The 15071-nt window shown below is 36.7% G+C and overlaps 1 protein-coding gene across 1 annotated transcript; it reads left to right on the top strand.

The window, feature by feature from the left end:
- Positions 1 to 1115: 1115 nt before the first annotated feature.
- LOC140954416 (uncharacterized) lies at positions 1116 to 9130 on the top strand. The gene is made up of 5 exons (XM_073403839.1): positions 1116 to 1767; positions 1870 to 2423; positions 2935 to 3015; positions 3234 to 3635; positions 8834 to 9130. The coding sequence occupies exons 1-5, from the start codon at positions 1122 to 1124 to the stop codon at positions 9128 to 9130; spliced, it is 1980 nt and encodes a 659-aa protein (XP_073259940.1). The 5' UTR covers positions 1116 to 1121.
- Positions 9131 to 15071: the final 5941 nt, after the last annotated feature.

Genomic DNA, 15071 nt, shown 5'->3' with positions numbered 1-15071 from the left:
ACATTATTTCAGATTCCATTATAATGCTGTCCGGTCTATTTAAATTAGAAGTCCAGCTGCCTGATATGTATAGCTGATTCAGGTAAAATAACATTTTCTTTCGCTATGTCTAGCGTAGCAATAAACATAGTTGAAAACTCGATTCCGAGAGATGACATGGCAAATAAAAAGATAGATAGTAAGTTATATGAGTACGTGAAGCAGGACAATATTGAGGAATTTAAAAGCCGTGTCCAGCAACATTTAGCGGAGTGACTCCCTGTGGGAATTCATTACTTCATGTAGCTGTAAGCTATGGAAGTGACAATATTAAATTAGGTTTTTTTTTTTTTTTTTACCATCAGTTCCATACTTTTACCTCAAAATTAAATTCATATTAGGTATGTAACTAAAAAGAAAATGTTCATGCTGGGTAAAGCCAAGACTTGTAGATTCATCTTATTCAATAAACATCTTAAGCTATTACAATACTTTAAATCGACTCTCCAAATAAATAGTTGAAAATTCGTTTATATATACATATATAATGCAGTCCAACGCACACGAGATCTCCCATTAAAATAATAAAAGTTATAAAACTGTATTCTTGGATTTTAACATGAGAGTTTGAAACTTTTGAATTAATTGGTTAAATCACCGGAAGGTATAAGATGTGGAATCTCATGCCATTGTGCATCATCTACAGGCTATGTGAAAGGAGTTCAAATATTCCTATATGAGTTATATATTCAAGTTAAGAATTTCCTTTGCGTTATATATTCAAGTTAAGAATTTTCCTAACAACAATCATCTTTTTTGAGTTACAAATTTAAGCTAAGAATTTCCCTAGGAACACTCATCTTAATTTTTTGAGTTAGGGGACATATTTTTCCCTTTTCCTTTTCAAGATGCTGCTTTAACCATAGCCAAGACTGCTCTCTCTCTCTTGCTATGTCCTGGATTCCAGAACAAATGCGTGAAGTATTTGAGTAATCAAAGTATATATCCTTGCAAATAAAAAAGAAGAAGTAAGATTCACATTATTTCAGATTCCATTGACATGCAGTCTGGTCTATTTAAATTAGAAGTCCTGCCGTCTGATATGTATAGCTGATTCAGGTCAAATAATATTTTCTTTCGCTATGTCTTGCGTAGCAATAGACATAGTTGGAAACTCGATTTCGAGAGATCACATGGCAAATAAAAAGATAGATAGTAAGTTATATGAGTGTGTGAAGCAGGACAATATTGAGGAATTTAAAAGCCGTGTCCAGCAACATTTAGCGGAGAAGCTAGTGACTCCCTGTGGGAATTCGCTACTTCATGTAGCCATAAGGTATGAAAGTAATAATATTACTGCTTACCTGGCTAAAGAGATCCCTTCTCTAATCACCAGCCGAAACGACCAGCAAGACACAATCCTTCATGTTGCTGCCAGAGAGGGAAGTATTAGTCATGCAATTCGAAACCTTGTCAATCCGAATGCTTTCTTGCTGAGGACGACAAATAGAGAAGGAAACACTCCTTTGCATGTTGCAGTGATCAATGGTAACAAAGATGTTGCCAAATTCCTCATTTCCAGAGATCCAGAAGTGGCCTATTACAAAAACAAGACTGGCAGGTCTCCTTTATATCTGGCTGTTGAAAATGGCAATATGAAGGGGATTCTTGATGATCTCTTGAATGAGGAAGCTTCGATCCCTAGAGAAAGAGAAGATGGAGATTCACTTGGCATGCTACCACAAGGAAAGTCCCCTGTTCATGCTGCCATCGAGAACCGTAACATAGGTGATCACAATGTCTCCTCTCATCAGAAAAGTGATATACACACAAACCAATCTTGCAAACCTATCTTTAAATTCATTCAAAACAATTTATTTTTATTTTCAGGTATATTGCAGAAAATCGAAGAAGCAAAGCCAGAGTTATTACGTCTCCATGACAAAGAGTTTGGAAATCCACTCCATTATGCATCATCTACAGGCTATGTGGAAGGAGTTCAATTCCTATTACAAAAGTATCATCCCGGTGCTGATGAAACTGACCAAGAGGGCAACTATCCTATTCATCTTGCATGCAAGGGAGGCTCGGTTGCTTTGTTAAAGGAATTCCTGAAAGTTATCCCCTATCCAAACGAATTCATAAATAAAAAAGGGCAGAACATTCTTCATGTAGCGGCCAAATATGAAAATGTCAGTGTGGTTAGGTACATACTCAAGCTGGACCAGAAGCTCGTCGCACCGCTGCTAAATGCGATAGATGAGGATGGAAATACACCTTTGCACTTGGCAGCAGGTTATGGCCGATGCGCGGCTACATTTCTTCTTGTGCGTGACAATCGCGTCGAACATTTCATTGTTAACAATGAAAATTGGACACCATATGAGTGGGCTGAACAATTTTCCAAAAGATCTGAAGAGGAATACTTAAAAACAGATGAAATGGTAAGCTACTAATTTGATCATCATTTATCGAGCTACAAAGGTCTATATATTTTAGGAGTATTACTGATTTAATATTTTTTTTTCAAGAAAATCATCAATCCATAATTATTTTATTTTTTAAATTAAAAATTATTTATAAGATTATGATAGGTTGTTATTAAAAAAAACAATTTTATAAAAACATTAGTAAAAAAAATGGAACGTATTAATAAGGAAAATGGTTTTGATTAAAAACAATATAGATACCTTTTTTTTTCAATAATAGAATTTAAATTATTTAATAAAATTAATTTTTATTGTCATGTAATTAAATAAAAAAATTAAAAGTATCTCGCAACACGAAATAAAAAATCTTCAATAAATATATTATTTTAATCAAAACCATTTAATGTCAAATGACTTTTTTTCAAACATGAACCAGTTTCATTTGCTTCGATTGTTGTCTAGCCATAGCACACAGGAGAGCACTGCATTTTCACATATAATAATAATATTATTATTATTTTGACAGGGCAAAGAAATTGATTCAAATAAGATGGATACAAAAGAGGCATCACCAAAGGACGAAATAACGGTTTTGTATCTCCCATTGGTATTATTGCTTCTTCTTTTTTCCTTGCCATCCCTAATCTTTTAACAAAACAATCGATTTAACTCGTAAACCATTATATTAAAAAATTCTAAACCATTCCAGAAAATTACTTGTTCTGGGAAAGGCATTCAAAGGTCAACGTTTTTAGATGCAATTGAGGAAGTGCCAAGAACTCATTAAACAATTAAGTTTTTAATTTCCCCGTGCTATATATGCAGGTGCTGACATTATCGATCTTATTCTTCAATGCCCGACCTAAGAATTCCCTAAAGAGGTTTTTCCCTGCTACTCCACTACCCATGTCACGAGCAAAAGAGGAAACAAGGAGCGAGATAGGGAATCTTCTAGTGGTAGCAGTGCTTGTTGCTGGAGTAACCTTTGCGGGTGCTATACAATTGCCACAATTAAGGGATAACAATAACTCAAGTGATCATCGTCATGAATTTAACGTCACTTATACTGCCTCCGATTACAGCACTTATGAGAATCTTCTGTATGGTTATTTGTTTCTCGATGTGGGGGCTTTATCTACCTCTCTGGCGGCAGCTCTATTCCTTCTTGTGCCAAACTTTAGTATTCCCAGATTTCAAATCTCTACAGTTGGGTTTTCAATTATCATGGTTTGTTTGGCTATTTTCATGATGTTCGGGGCATTCCTTTTTTCTGTGAGAATAGCATTAATAGGATCCCATGGTTGGATGTTAACAATCATCATTGCAGGGTTGGCCTTTGTTTTTCCTTCGATTATCCTGCTATTTGGCAACCCGGTTCTTCTACTAGTGCTCTTGCATTATATCTACTACTTAATTTTCTTGTTTTACTACAGTATGTGGTGGCTGCGTAATATACCCTCTGATCTCAAGAGAAAGCTCTCTGATCACAAGATAAAGCACAATCTTTAGTAAGATCAGAGGTCGGGATTTTGGGATCGATCACATCTTGGATTGTGTCTGGCTAGCGATTGTGGTAATAATTTGAACTTTGTAATAACTCTTGAGTTTCCAATTGAATGTATGCGCACTTCTACTTTTATATATATATATATATATATATATATATATATATATATATATATATATATATATATATATATATATTAAGCATGCATTTACTAGACTCCTGTTGTTGTTGTTTGATTGAGTAAAAAATAATAATAATAATAATAATCAAATTAAGATATGAATGTTAATTAAAGATATCAACAGCTTGGTTGGTCTGAACAGTATTAAAATGGCCGTCCCAAAATCATTGACACGGTGCATTACGATAAAATCAACAAACATCCATCCCATCCCTGCTGCAGGATTTTTTTCAAGGTAAAAGGACGAGCAATTTAAAAAAATATTTTGTTCTAACAAATACAGCAAACACCACCCCTCCATCAACATAAGAGAATACAATATATAATGCAGATTGTGTCCCACGTTGTCATTTGATGATTAGTTTGAGATTAATGAACTTGGTTTGCTGTTATAATTCTCGGGCATGGAAGTAACTCAGTTAGAGCAAAGTTATTTTCTATGTCAAAAGAGGTTTACAATAAAGCTACTAAAAATTTTGCAATTGAAAATTGCAAACCAGTCAGTACACCTATGGTACTGGAACAAAAGCTAATGAAGGAGGATGAATCTCCCAAAACTGATGGAAAAACCTATAAAAGTTTAGTTGGCAGCTTGTTGTATTTAACTGCTACACGTCTAGACATTGTTTTTGTTGTCAATCACATCTCTAGGTTCTTGCAAAGTCCAAATCAAATCTATTTTGTTGCAGCCAAGAGAGTTCTGAGATATCTAAAAGGGACCTTAGAGTTTGACATGCATTTTGTGAAATCAAGTTCTGTTAAACTAATTGGTTTTTCTAATAGTGATTATGCTGGAAGAAATGAAAAAATGATGAGCACCTCAAGTTATTGCTTTGCTATTGGAGGAAGCATTTTTTGTTGGAACTCAAAGAAGCAATCAGTGGTTGCACATTCCACTGTAGAGGCAGAATACGTAGCGGCATATGTGGCAACAAAGCAATTGATATGGCTAAGGAAAATATTGAATGATCTAGACTTTCATCAACGAAGTCCCACAAAATTGTTTTGTGACAATATATCAGCAATAGCTATTTCAAAGAATTCTATTTTTCATGACAAGACCAAGCATATGAAGATTAAGTTCCATGCTATCAAGTAATTCCAACAAGAAGGGGAACTAAAGATGATATACTGCATTTCAAAAGAGCAATTAGCAGACCTGTTCAGCAAGCCTTTAGCTAAAGATAGATTTGAAGATCTAAGGGAGAGGATATGGATATGCAGCTTTGGAACCAAGGAGAAGTGTTGAAGTTATGGCACCAAAGCTGAAATTAATGTATCAGTTGTAGGTTATCTTTCATTAATATCTATTTATTAGTAACATCATTATCTTAATGTTGTTTAGTCAATTTTTACTTTTTTCGATTTGAAACTTCTTTAGGATAAGTTACATAGCTCTTTAAATGAAGGAGTTTATGTTAGTTGCGTTTTTTTAATTTTGTTGTGATTGATTTCATCTGTAAATAAAAGCTAAGGGATGATAGTAACTTATGAAAAACATTCTTCTCTTTGTTCTTTGCTCCAAATTCTCTGTTCTTTGTTTTTCTGATTATCATCAATATTCAATTCTTTATATACCTATAATTATCAATAGAAAGGACCATTATCTGTGAAGTTAACAACACTATCAACAGGAAGAGCAATGTTTGCAAGAGATATATGATTCCAAGAAATTGGGTCCCAAAAGCTACTTACACCTCTAGGCTCAATTTCTTCCATTAAAATGCAAAGCTTCAAGCTTTTCTTGGTGTGAATCCTCGTGATGAAAGAAGCCCATGCTTCTAAAGTTCCTCTTGTTGTCCAGTTGACGCAAAAGCAGCCTACTAAATATATAAATAATCTTAAATATTTTTTATATAAATAACATTTCCCCTTCTTTCTATTATATTTTTTCTCACCGCCTGCACTCATTCTCCTCCCTTCAATTATCTCCTTCAAACTTCAGTAACTTTCAAACTTTAAAGGTGTGAAATGCTTTTGTTTCTATTCAACTTTTCCTCCCATCTCTCCTCTTAACTCTTAGTAGTATCTCTCTATTTTAAATTAGGTTATTATATGAATATTGCGCAGTCAAGTTCTTTTAGTGTATTTGTTAATAATTCGAGGAGCATTTTTTCCAACGGGACCTTGTTTATTGTTGAGTATTTAGTTCAATTCATTGTTTATTTGCACCTTTTAGCCAAAAGAAATTAATTGGTAGCTCAACTGAATGCTTGTCAAGGTTGGTCAAACCTAGTTCATCTTTCTTCTTATGCTGCTTGCACACAACACGACTTCATCTTCCCTCACTTACGGAGCCATTTTTATATTTTTTTAATGGAAAATATTTAGTTTTTATTTAGAAAAGAAATTTTCAGAAACTGCCTCATTGGTTAAAGTCTTCCACTACCTTAGCTTAAATATGTTGTTATCCTCAAAATTATAGTTAGTAAATCTAGTTTGGAAATTAATTGATCAAAAAGCGGGATTCTAGTTAATACAAGTTGGTTAGGTTAATGTCTTTTGTAGTGTTTTGTTTTTACAGCATCCAGCTTTCACTAAGAACTTACTAAGACTTCAAAATCCTATTCTAAGTGTTGTACTTGAAGCAATTAGATAATCTTACAAAATCTATTGAGGAAAACTAAAGATCTGGTAGCACCCCCATCCCAGTTATAAGCACTGTATTCTTTTTTCTTCTTAAACAAAAATTGTAAGTAACAGTATTGAGCAGATTGGATGTTGAACTGATGAAGAAATAACTGACAATCTTAAGAGCACTCTTGTTAGTCTTGATAGACCAATTATCTTGGTATCAAAGAATAATCCCAGCCTAATAGCTTAAGCTGTTAGGTGAGGTCTCATGATATGATTTATATTATTTTCTAACACACCCCTTCAAGTAAAAACCCTTTGGGCAGGAAAATTGCACAAACCTATATTACCTTGTGCTTAATTTTTATCAAATAAATGAGGATGGTGAGATTCGAACTCGTGACCGTTTGGTCATCAAGACTCTAATACCATGTCAAGATTAGAAAGATAGTCTTTTGTATAATTGTGATCAATGATTGATAAAACAACCATCCCTTTGTATTTATACCTTTAGGGTTGTATACAATACAATGGTGGAATGTACTACACATGATAACTATCCCTATATAATGTATTTACATATATGTGGTCTCTTTTCTTAATACACCCCGTCAAGCTGAAGGTGGAGATTCCACCTGAAGCTTGGATCAAACATAACCAAACGAGACTGGAGGGAGAGGCTTGGTAAGAACATCAACGAGTTGATCCTTTAAAGAGATGAATTGTATCTGAATTTCTCTCTTAGCAACGCAATAACAAACAAATTGATAATCAACTTTAACATGTTTAGTACGAGCGTGGAACACTAAATTGGCAGATAAGAAAGTGGCCCCTAAGTTATCACACCATAATGTATTCATGGATGAAGCGGAAATCCAAAGTTCTACCAATAAAGAACGAATCCATAAAATTTAAGCAGTACCATTAGCCAAGGCTTTGTATTCTACTTCCATAGAAGATCTAGCAACAATGTATTGTTTCCTGGATTTCCATGAAATAGGGGTAGAATTAAGGTACATAAGATACCACCTATTGATTTGCGATCGTCAATACTACCTGTCCAATCAGCATTTGTGAAACCATGAAGAGTTAAGAGAAAGTCTCGAGTAATGTACAGACCATAGGTTGCTGTAGCCTGCAGGTAATGTAGGATACATTTAACGGCAACCCAATGATCTTCAGTAGGGGCATGCATAAATTGACATACTTTGTTGACTACATAGCAAATATCAGGTCTAGTGGAAGTAAGATATTGCAGTGCTCCAACAATCTGTATCAACCAGTTTAGAGGGAGCCATACCTGCTCATTGGATAATATCGAGTGCATACTTGTGTTGACTTAATAAGATACCCATAATTGTAGGTTTAATTTCAATACCCAAGAAGAAATGAACATAACCCAAATTTCGAAGCTTAAATTCTGTTTGTAGTAAAACAATCAATCGATGAAGCAAAGCTGAGTTACTCCCGGTCAGTAAAATATCATCCACATACACAAGCAAATAAATCATGGCACCATTAAGAGAGAGAATAAACAGGGAAGTGTCAACCTTGGATGCTTGAAATCCAATGGAAAGGAGAAATCCGCTCAACCGGTTGTACCAAGCTCGAGGTACTTGTTTCAAGCCATACAAAGATTTGTGAAGACGACACACATGAGATGAAATAGTAGAATCAACAAACTCAGGTGGTTATGCCATGTATACCTCCTCTTGAAGAATGTCATTCAAGAAAGCATTATGAACATCCAACTGGTGAATATTCCAACCATATAAGACAACAATAGTGAGCACAAGGTGAACCATTATAGGTTTAACGACCAGGATAAACATCTCCAAATAATCAATCCCTTCTTGCTAAGAGAAGTTGCGGGCAACAAACCATGCTTTATATCGGTCAATTCGACCATCTGCGTGGCGTTTAATCTTGTACACCCATCTATTACCAATCACATTTATAGACGGATGACAGGGCACTAATGACCAAGTAGGACATGCAGGACAATTAAAATTAAATTTTTTTGACCTACATAACACCTCCCATGATATCTGGAGAACACTAGAAACAACTCTTGCTTCTCCTTCGAATTCCATTATCATGCAACTTCACGGTTCCTTCCAAGAGTTACACCAGCATGATGATTCTGTTAGCACCTACTTGTAGAAGGCAAATGCATTGTTTGATGAACTTGTGGCGGCTGACAGACCAATCTCCTTGGCAGAATTCAACCTGCGTGTGTTTCAAAGGTTACGCAGCGAGTTTAAAGATTTTGTCACCAACTTGTCTACTAAGGTTGATCCCATCTCCTACACTGATCTCCATAGCAAACTACTTACATATGAATTTCTCTATAAAGCTATTCTCCAACCAATCGTAATAGCACCTCTGTTACCAACTACAACGCAACAACCAGCTGCATTCTTTGTGCAGAATCACTCTGGCTTCAATACTGCTGGATGAGGCTATTTTTGTGGGGGCTAGAGAAATAATAATAATCGCAACAATGCTTATTGTGGAAATAATGGCAATAGCAGTTATACCTCAGGTCAACAATTTAGGCAATAGGTACACTGATTCTCCTCAAGACAGTTTTCTGGATCTCCCTCTTAGACAACAGGACAATTTAGGCAGTAAGGTAACCATTTTGGTGGGTATAATCTCAATGTAAAGTGTCAGCTGTGTTATAAATATGGGCACATTACCCAACAATGCTCTTAGTTGGCTAATCATCCTCTCCAAGCCAATAAATTAATAATTCTTAACCGTGATCCGATCAAAATATTAAATTCTTCTTTAAAATATTTACAATTTTATCATAAAAAAAATATATACAAATAAATAAAACAAAATACAAACACCCAAATTCACTTTTACTATATTTTTCTTTTCTTTTCTTTTCCTTTTTTTCTATATTCTTTTCTTTTTGTACATCCACATTACAAATTATATATAAAAAAAAACAATTCAAATTAAACAAAAATTACATTACATAATTTACAAAATTACAAAATAGTCACTAAACTCCAGAAATTACAGGTAAACCCTTCGGCCACCCGCTGGAACAGTGGTGGAGCGTCTTCCCACGCGCCCCCATCACTGGCGGCGCGTGGGTTCACGCGCCGCCGAACATGCCGAAAACGGGTGATAGAAAAGAAAAGAACACAAGCAGTCGATTTTATTTGGTTATTTTTCAGATCCGTTCAAATCCTTATGTTCTCTCTCGGTTTGCCATTTTCTCCTTCTTCAGGTGGTCGGTTTCTTCTCGGTTTTGGGATCTGTTTTTGAGGCTTCGTCGTCTTCTTCTCTGCTGCAGGTAGTTGGGCGGCGGCTGGTTGATGGTGGATCTGTGGCCGGATGTGGACGGCGCTGCTGGAGGCCGATCTGCGCCGATGAACGAAGCTTCGTCGCGTCTGTGCTGAGGAGGGAGACCGTGGCCTGCGAGCTGGAAGGCGGCGTTCTTGGTGGCTGATAGAGAGGCCGGTCAGAGTGCAGCCGAGATAGGGAAGTGGATGGCTGTTGTGGTTGTTAGCAAGCCAGCCAGGGAAGAGGAAGAAGAAAGAAAAAAAAAATCCAGGTGGGGGCTGGCGGCTGAGAAGGAAAATTAGAAGGTGATTTGTTTGGTCTGAAAGAGAGGGGAGTGTGGGTGACCGAGAGATGGTCAGAGGTTGTGGCTGAGGGGAGAAGGAAGGAAAATGAGGCTGGTTTGGTCCCTTTTTTTTTTGCAACCGAGAGAGGGATGAGGGAGATCAGGCGTCTTGGCGGGGGAAAGGGAGAGTGAGAGTGGCGGCTGGTTTGTTTGGCAGAGGGTGAGGGAGAGTGGGAGGAGATGGTGAGGCGGCTGTGGCTGTTCCGGTTAGAGGGGTCTGTGTGGGGGATCAAAAAAAAATTCAAGGCAGGGGAGGGGGGCGGCTGGCTTGGCTTCAGGAGAAAATAAATTCAAAGGGAGCCGGGGGGGTGGCCAAGCGGCGGCTTGGAGAAGAGATAGAATTAGGGTTTTGTTTTTGGGTTGTCTCTCCCCTCAATTCTCAAAATTGCCCCCATCCCATGAATGTGTTGAGGAAACCAGTATTTATAGGTGGAAATATTGCTAGGTTTTAAATTGGTCCCTCAATTTCTTTCTTTTTATAAATCTGATTTTTTCTTAATTTTTTTGTTTTTTTTTAAAACGAGCAATATCAACGTCGACTCGCTGAGGAAAATCAATGATTTTAAAAATGACGCGTGAAAAGTCGAACGCGTTCGAAAGACCCTTAAAAATTTAAATTCTTTTTTAGATGACGTTGAAAATGCTAAAATAACGAAAATATATTAAAAAAACATATTTTTTGGATTTTCTTTATTTTTCTCTATTTTTGAATTTTTTTGAAAATATATCAAAAACATGGGTCAAAAATTGGGTAGCAACAGTTGACAAGTCTGATGTTTTTAATATTTTTCATCAATTTCAAGCGCTTGTTGAGCACCAATTTTCCTTAAAAATAAAATCTGTTCAAACAGATTGGGGTGGTGAATACCGAAAACTTAATATGTATTTTAAAACAATTGGTATTCATCACCGTGTGCTCTACCCGCACACCCATGAACAAAATGGCATGGTTGAACGTCGTCATAGGTATATTGTCAAAATTGGGCTTACTCTTTTTGGGCAATGTCATGCTCCCCTTAAATATTGGAGTTATTCTTTTGAAAGTTCTGTTTACTTGATTAATCACATGCCAACTCTGGTTCTTAATTATAAGAGTCCTTTCGAGTGTCTTTTAAAATCATCTCCTGATTATGCTTTTCTTCGTACGTTTGGGTGTCTTAGTTTTCCATTCCTCCGTCCATACAATGCTCATAAGTTAGATTTTTGTTTATCTACTTGTATTTTTCTAGGATATAGTAACTCTCATTTAGGTTATCATGAAATGTCATGATATCTAGTTTCATGAACATGTTTTTCTTCTTGGTAAACCTGAACAAATTACAGTCCCACCTACAAATCTTTATGCTGCCACTATACCGGTTACTTTATACCATCCAAGCCACTATCTTCAGCCTTTCCACCACTACCCCCCACACCCCCTGCATCTCATTGGCTCCCTTACCATTATCTGCATGTTATTATCATAATCATGCTTCAGGTACAAGGTCAGATTCACCACCCTCGCATGCATTATCCATTGCTCCTGCCAGCTGCCTTGGTTTTTCTCCTGCTAGTTCCCCTGTTATGGCGGTCACTCTTGTAGATTCTCCAGCTAGTTCTCCCTCACGGCCTGCACATATATTAAGCTCCTCATCAGGTTCTTCCTCTGATTCCCCTTTTAGATTTAATCTATGTATTGATTTGTCTAAATTCCAGCTTCAGCAAATATCGACAAGTGTTGATAACCATCAGGTGAAGATGTCGCAGCAGATTCTAGATGAGAAGGAGGACATGATAATGTGCCATTAACAAAAGAGTACACACCTTAGCCCAAAAGGAACGGTTTCATCTCCATCATCCAATACATAAAATTGGTGTTGGAGAGTTTTAAAGACATTACCTGTTACGTGTTAGGAAGAGATATGATGGCAGAAACCGGAGTGGATACACCATAGGTGCCTATTGGCGCCATAATGGAGAAAGAAGATTGAAGTGATGATGCAGCGGCAACAGAATGATGAAGTTATTGATTGTCCATAGGAGAAAGAAGTCTAGCAGTATTGCGGATGAAATAAAGGAAGAAAGTTGCTAGAAGAAGAGAATCGGATGTGAGGGAGAAATTTGAAAGAAGGCGTTGGAAAAGAAGACTACAGGACGATAGAAGGCTACTGGACAATTTGTTTGCTCTGATATCATATCAAAGAACCATCTCAACCTAATAGCTTAAGCTGTTAGGTAAGGTCCAGGATATGATTTATATTATTCTTCAACACTTGGAAAATAAACTTGTGATAGGAAGAACCACATTTTGTTTAATATCTGGAATTATAAGATTATACGTAAGATATATTTCTAAAATTAAATAAAAAGACAATTTTCTTTCTTTTTCATGTTTCAGCATTAGAATGGTTAAGTTTTTAACCTAATAAGATGAAGATCTCTTTATTGAGAATGATTTTTCTTTAATTTTAGACAGATCAATGATTAGAAAACACAAGAATACCTTAGTTTATATCAAACAAATAAACAACATGGTTTGCCTTAGGTAAGATATATTAGAGGTGCTAATACCTTTTATTTTTGCAATTAGTCCCTTTACCCGTGAGTGCCTTAATCAGGGTAGCTCCTATACTATTTATATAAGTAAGGCATTATAAATAAGTTATGGTGTAACCTATTACACAAGATAAAACTATACAAGAGGAAACATAAAATTTCTAATTTTATAATATTTCCTAAAATACACCCCCTCAAGCTGAAGGTGAGTTATCTACGTGAAGCTTGGAATGTAGAGAAGCAAAAGCAAAGGAAGCAAGTGACTTTGTATGAACATCGACTAATTAATCTTTGGAGGAGATGAAGTGAATCTAAATCTCCTTCTTAGCCTCTCCATCATGAACAAAGTAATAATTGACCTCAACATCCTTCGTACGAGCATAAAAGATCGGATTAACCGATAGATAAGTAGCACCCAAATTATCACACTAGATAGTGGTAGCAGAACTAGGAGAGAAACATAAATCTGACAAACTATAATGAAGCTAAACAACCTCAACAGTTACATCAACTAAGGCCTTATACTTTGCTTTAGTGGAGGATCGAGCAACAATGCGTTGCTTGCCAGATTTCTATGAAATGGGAGTGGTGCCAAGAAATACAATGTATCCACCGGCCCGTGGATTTTTGATCACCAATACTGTAGGCCTAATCAGCATCAATAAAACCATGAAGAGTCAAAGCTGAGTCATGAGAAAGGTGGAGACCAAAGGTGGATTACCTTTCAAGTATCGCACGATACGCTTAACAGCGGCCCAATGACCTTCGGTAGGAGCATGCATAAACTAACATACCTTATTTACAGCATATCAAATGTCTAGTCAAGTAAATATGAGATACTGAAGAACACCAATAATTTGGAGGAAGCGAGTTGGATCTAAAAACAACTCAGTAGACTACAGATCAAGTTTGGAAACACAAGCTGGTGTATCAACAGGTTTACACGATCACATTCATGCATGGCTTAGAATAACAAGAATATACTTATGTTGACTAAGCGCAAGACTCACACTGGTGGGATCAACTTCAATCCCCAAAAAATAATGTACATGACCCAAATCACGAAGGTAATGAGGCAATGAATCAATTGAGAGTTATTACCAATAAGTAAGATGCCATCCACAAAGACAAGTAAGTAACATATAGCATGATTCACATTCAGAATAAATAAGGAGGTATCAACCTTTGAAGCCCGAAAACCAATAGTCAGGAGGAAATCACTCACTTGCATGTATCAGGCCCGCGATGCTTGTTTTAAGCCATAAAGAGATTTGTGAAGGCGACAGACATGAGTGGGCAAAGTAAAGTCGACAAAATCTGAGGGTTGTTGCATGTAAACAACCTTGCGAAGTGAGCCATTGAGGAAAGCATTATGAACATAAAGTTTCGGAATCTGCCATCATTTTGAGACTACAATCGTGAGGACTAGCCGAACAGTAGTCGGTTTAACAACAAGACTGAAGATTTCTGAATAATCTATACCTTCCTGTTGAGTGAACCCTCGTGCAACCAAGCGAGCCTTGTAACAGTCAATGGCCCCATCAACTCTACGCTTGATTTTATACACCTATCGACAACCAACAATGTTCATAGATGGATCAAATGGCACCAATGACCAAGTGACATTGGCATGTAAGGCTGCAATTTCATCCTTCATGGCAGTATGCCAACACAAGTACTAGTCAGCTTCCTTAAAACTTAGATGCTCAAAAGTAGAGGGGAACATTACCCGTGGAGTTGAAATTGGTGAAGGGAGCAGAAGCAGAGCTGATGTTGGCAATCTTCTACTGTCTATGATGCATCACCATGGGATGCTGCCGAATGGGTGGCAGAGCAGAAGGAAGATCAATAGAGGTCTGCTGTGGAAGAGAATATGTGGAGAGATCCACGCATAAGTCCAGATCGGGCAGGGACTAAGCAGAGTACCCAGATGGAGAAACGATGTTGACAGCGAGGTTGTAGTAGAGGGTGAATAGCAGGCAGCAGAGATACGGATCTGTAGTAGAAAATAAAAGAGCAGGGATCATGGTAGGGAGAAGAATCTGCAACAGAGTAGAAGAAAAAAAAACCTATTTAAAGTAGAGAGGCTCTGATACCAAGTTAAAGTAGAGATATGTAATAATTTGGTGAGTGCCTTAATCAGGGTAGTCCCTCTACTATTTATATAAGTAGGGCATTGTGTATATATATATTTATATACACACACACGTTATGGTGTAA

Source organism: Populus alba, chromosome 13 (assembly GCF_005239225.2).
Source record: "Populus alba chromosome 13, ASM523922v2, whole genome shotgun sequence".
Taxonomy (NCBI): Eukaryota; Viridiplantae; Streptophyta; class Magnoliopsida; order Malpighiales; family Salicaceae; genus Populus; species Populus alba.
The sequence above is the reverse complement of the archived record's forward strand: the minus strand, read 5'-3'. Positions and strand labels throughout refer to the sequence as shown.

Bases quoted from the DNA above. Each gene is read 5' to 3' on its own strand.
- LOC140954416 (XM_073403839.1), top strand. From the start codon at position 1,122: ATGTCTTGCGTAGCAATAGACATAGTTGGAAACTCGATTTCGAGAGAT. The intron at 1,768-1,869 runs GTGATCACAATG...TTTTATTTTCAG, and splicing joins CATCGAGAACCGTAACATAG to GTATATTGCAGAAAATCGAA. The intron at 3,016-3,233 runs GTATTATTGCTT...CTATATATGCAG, and splicing joins CGGTTTTGTATCTCCCATTG to GTGCTGACATTATCGATCTT.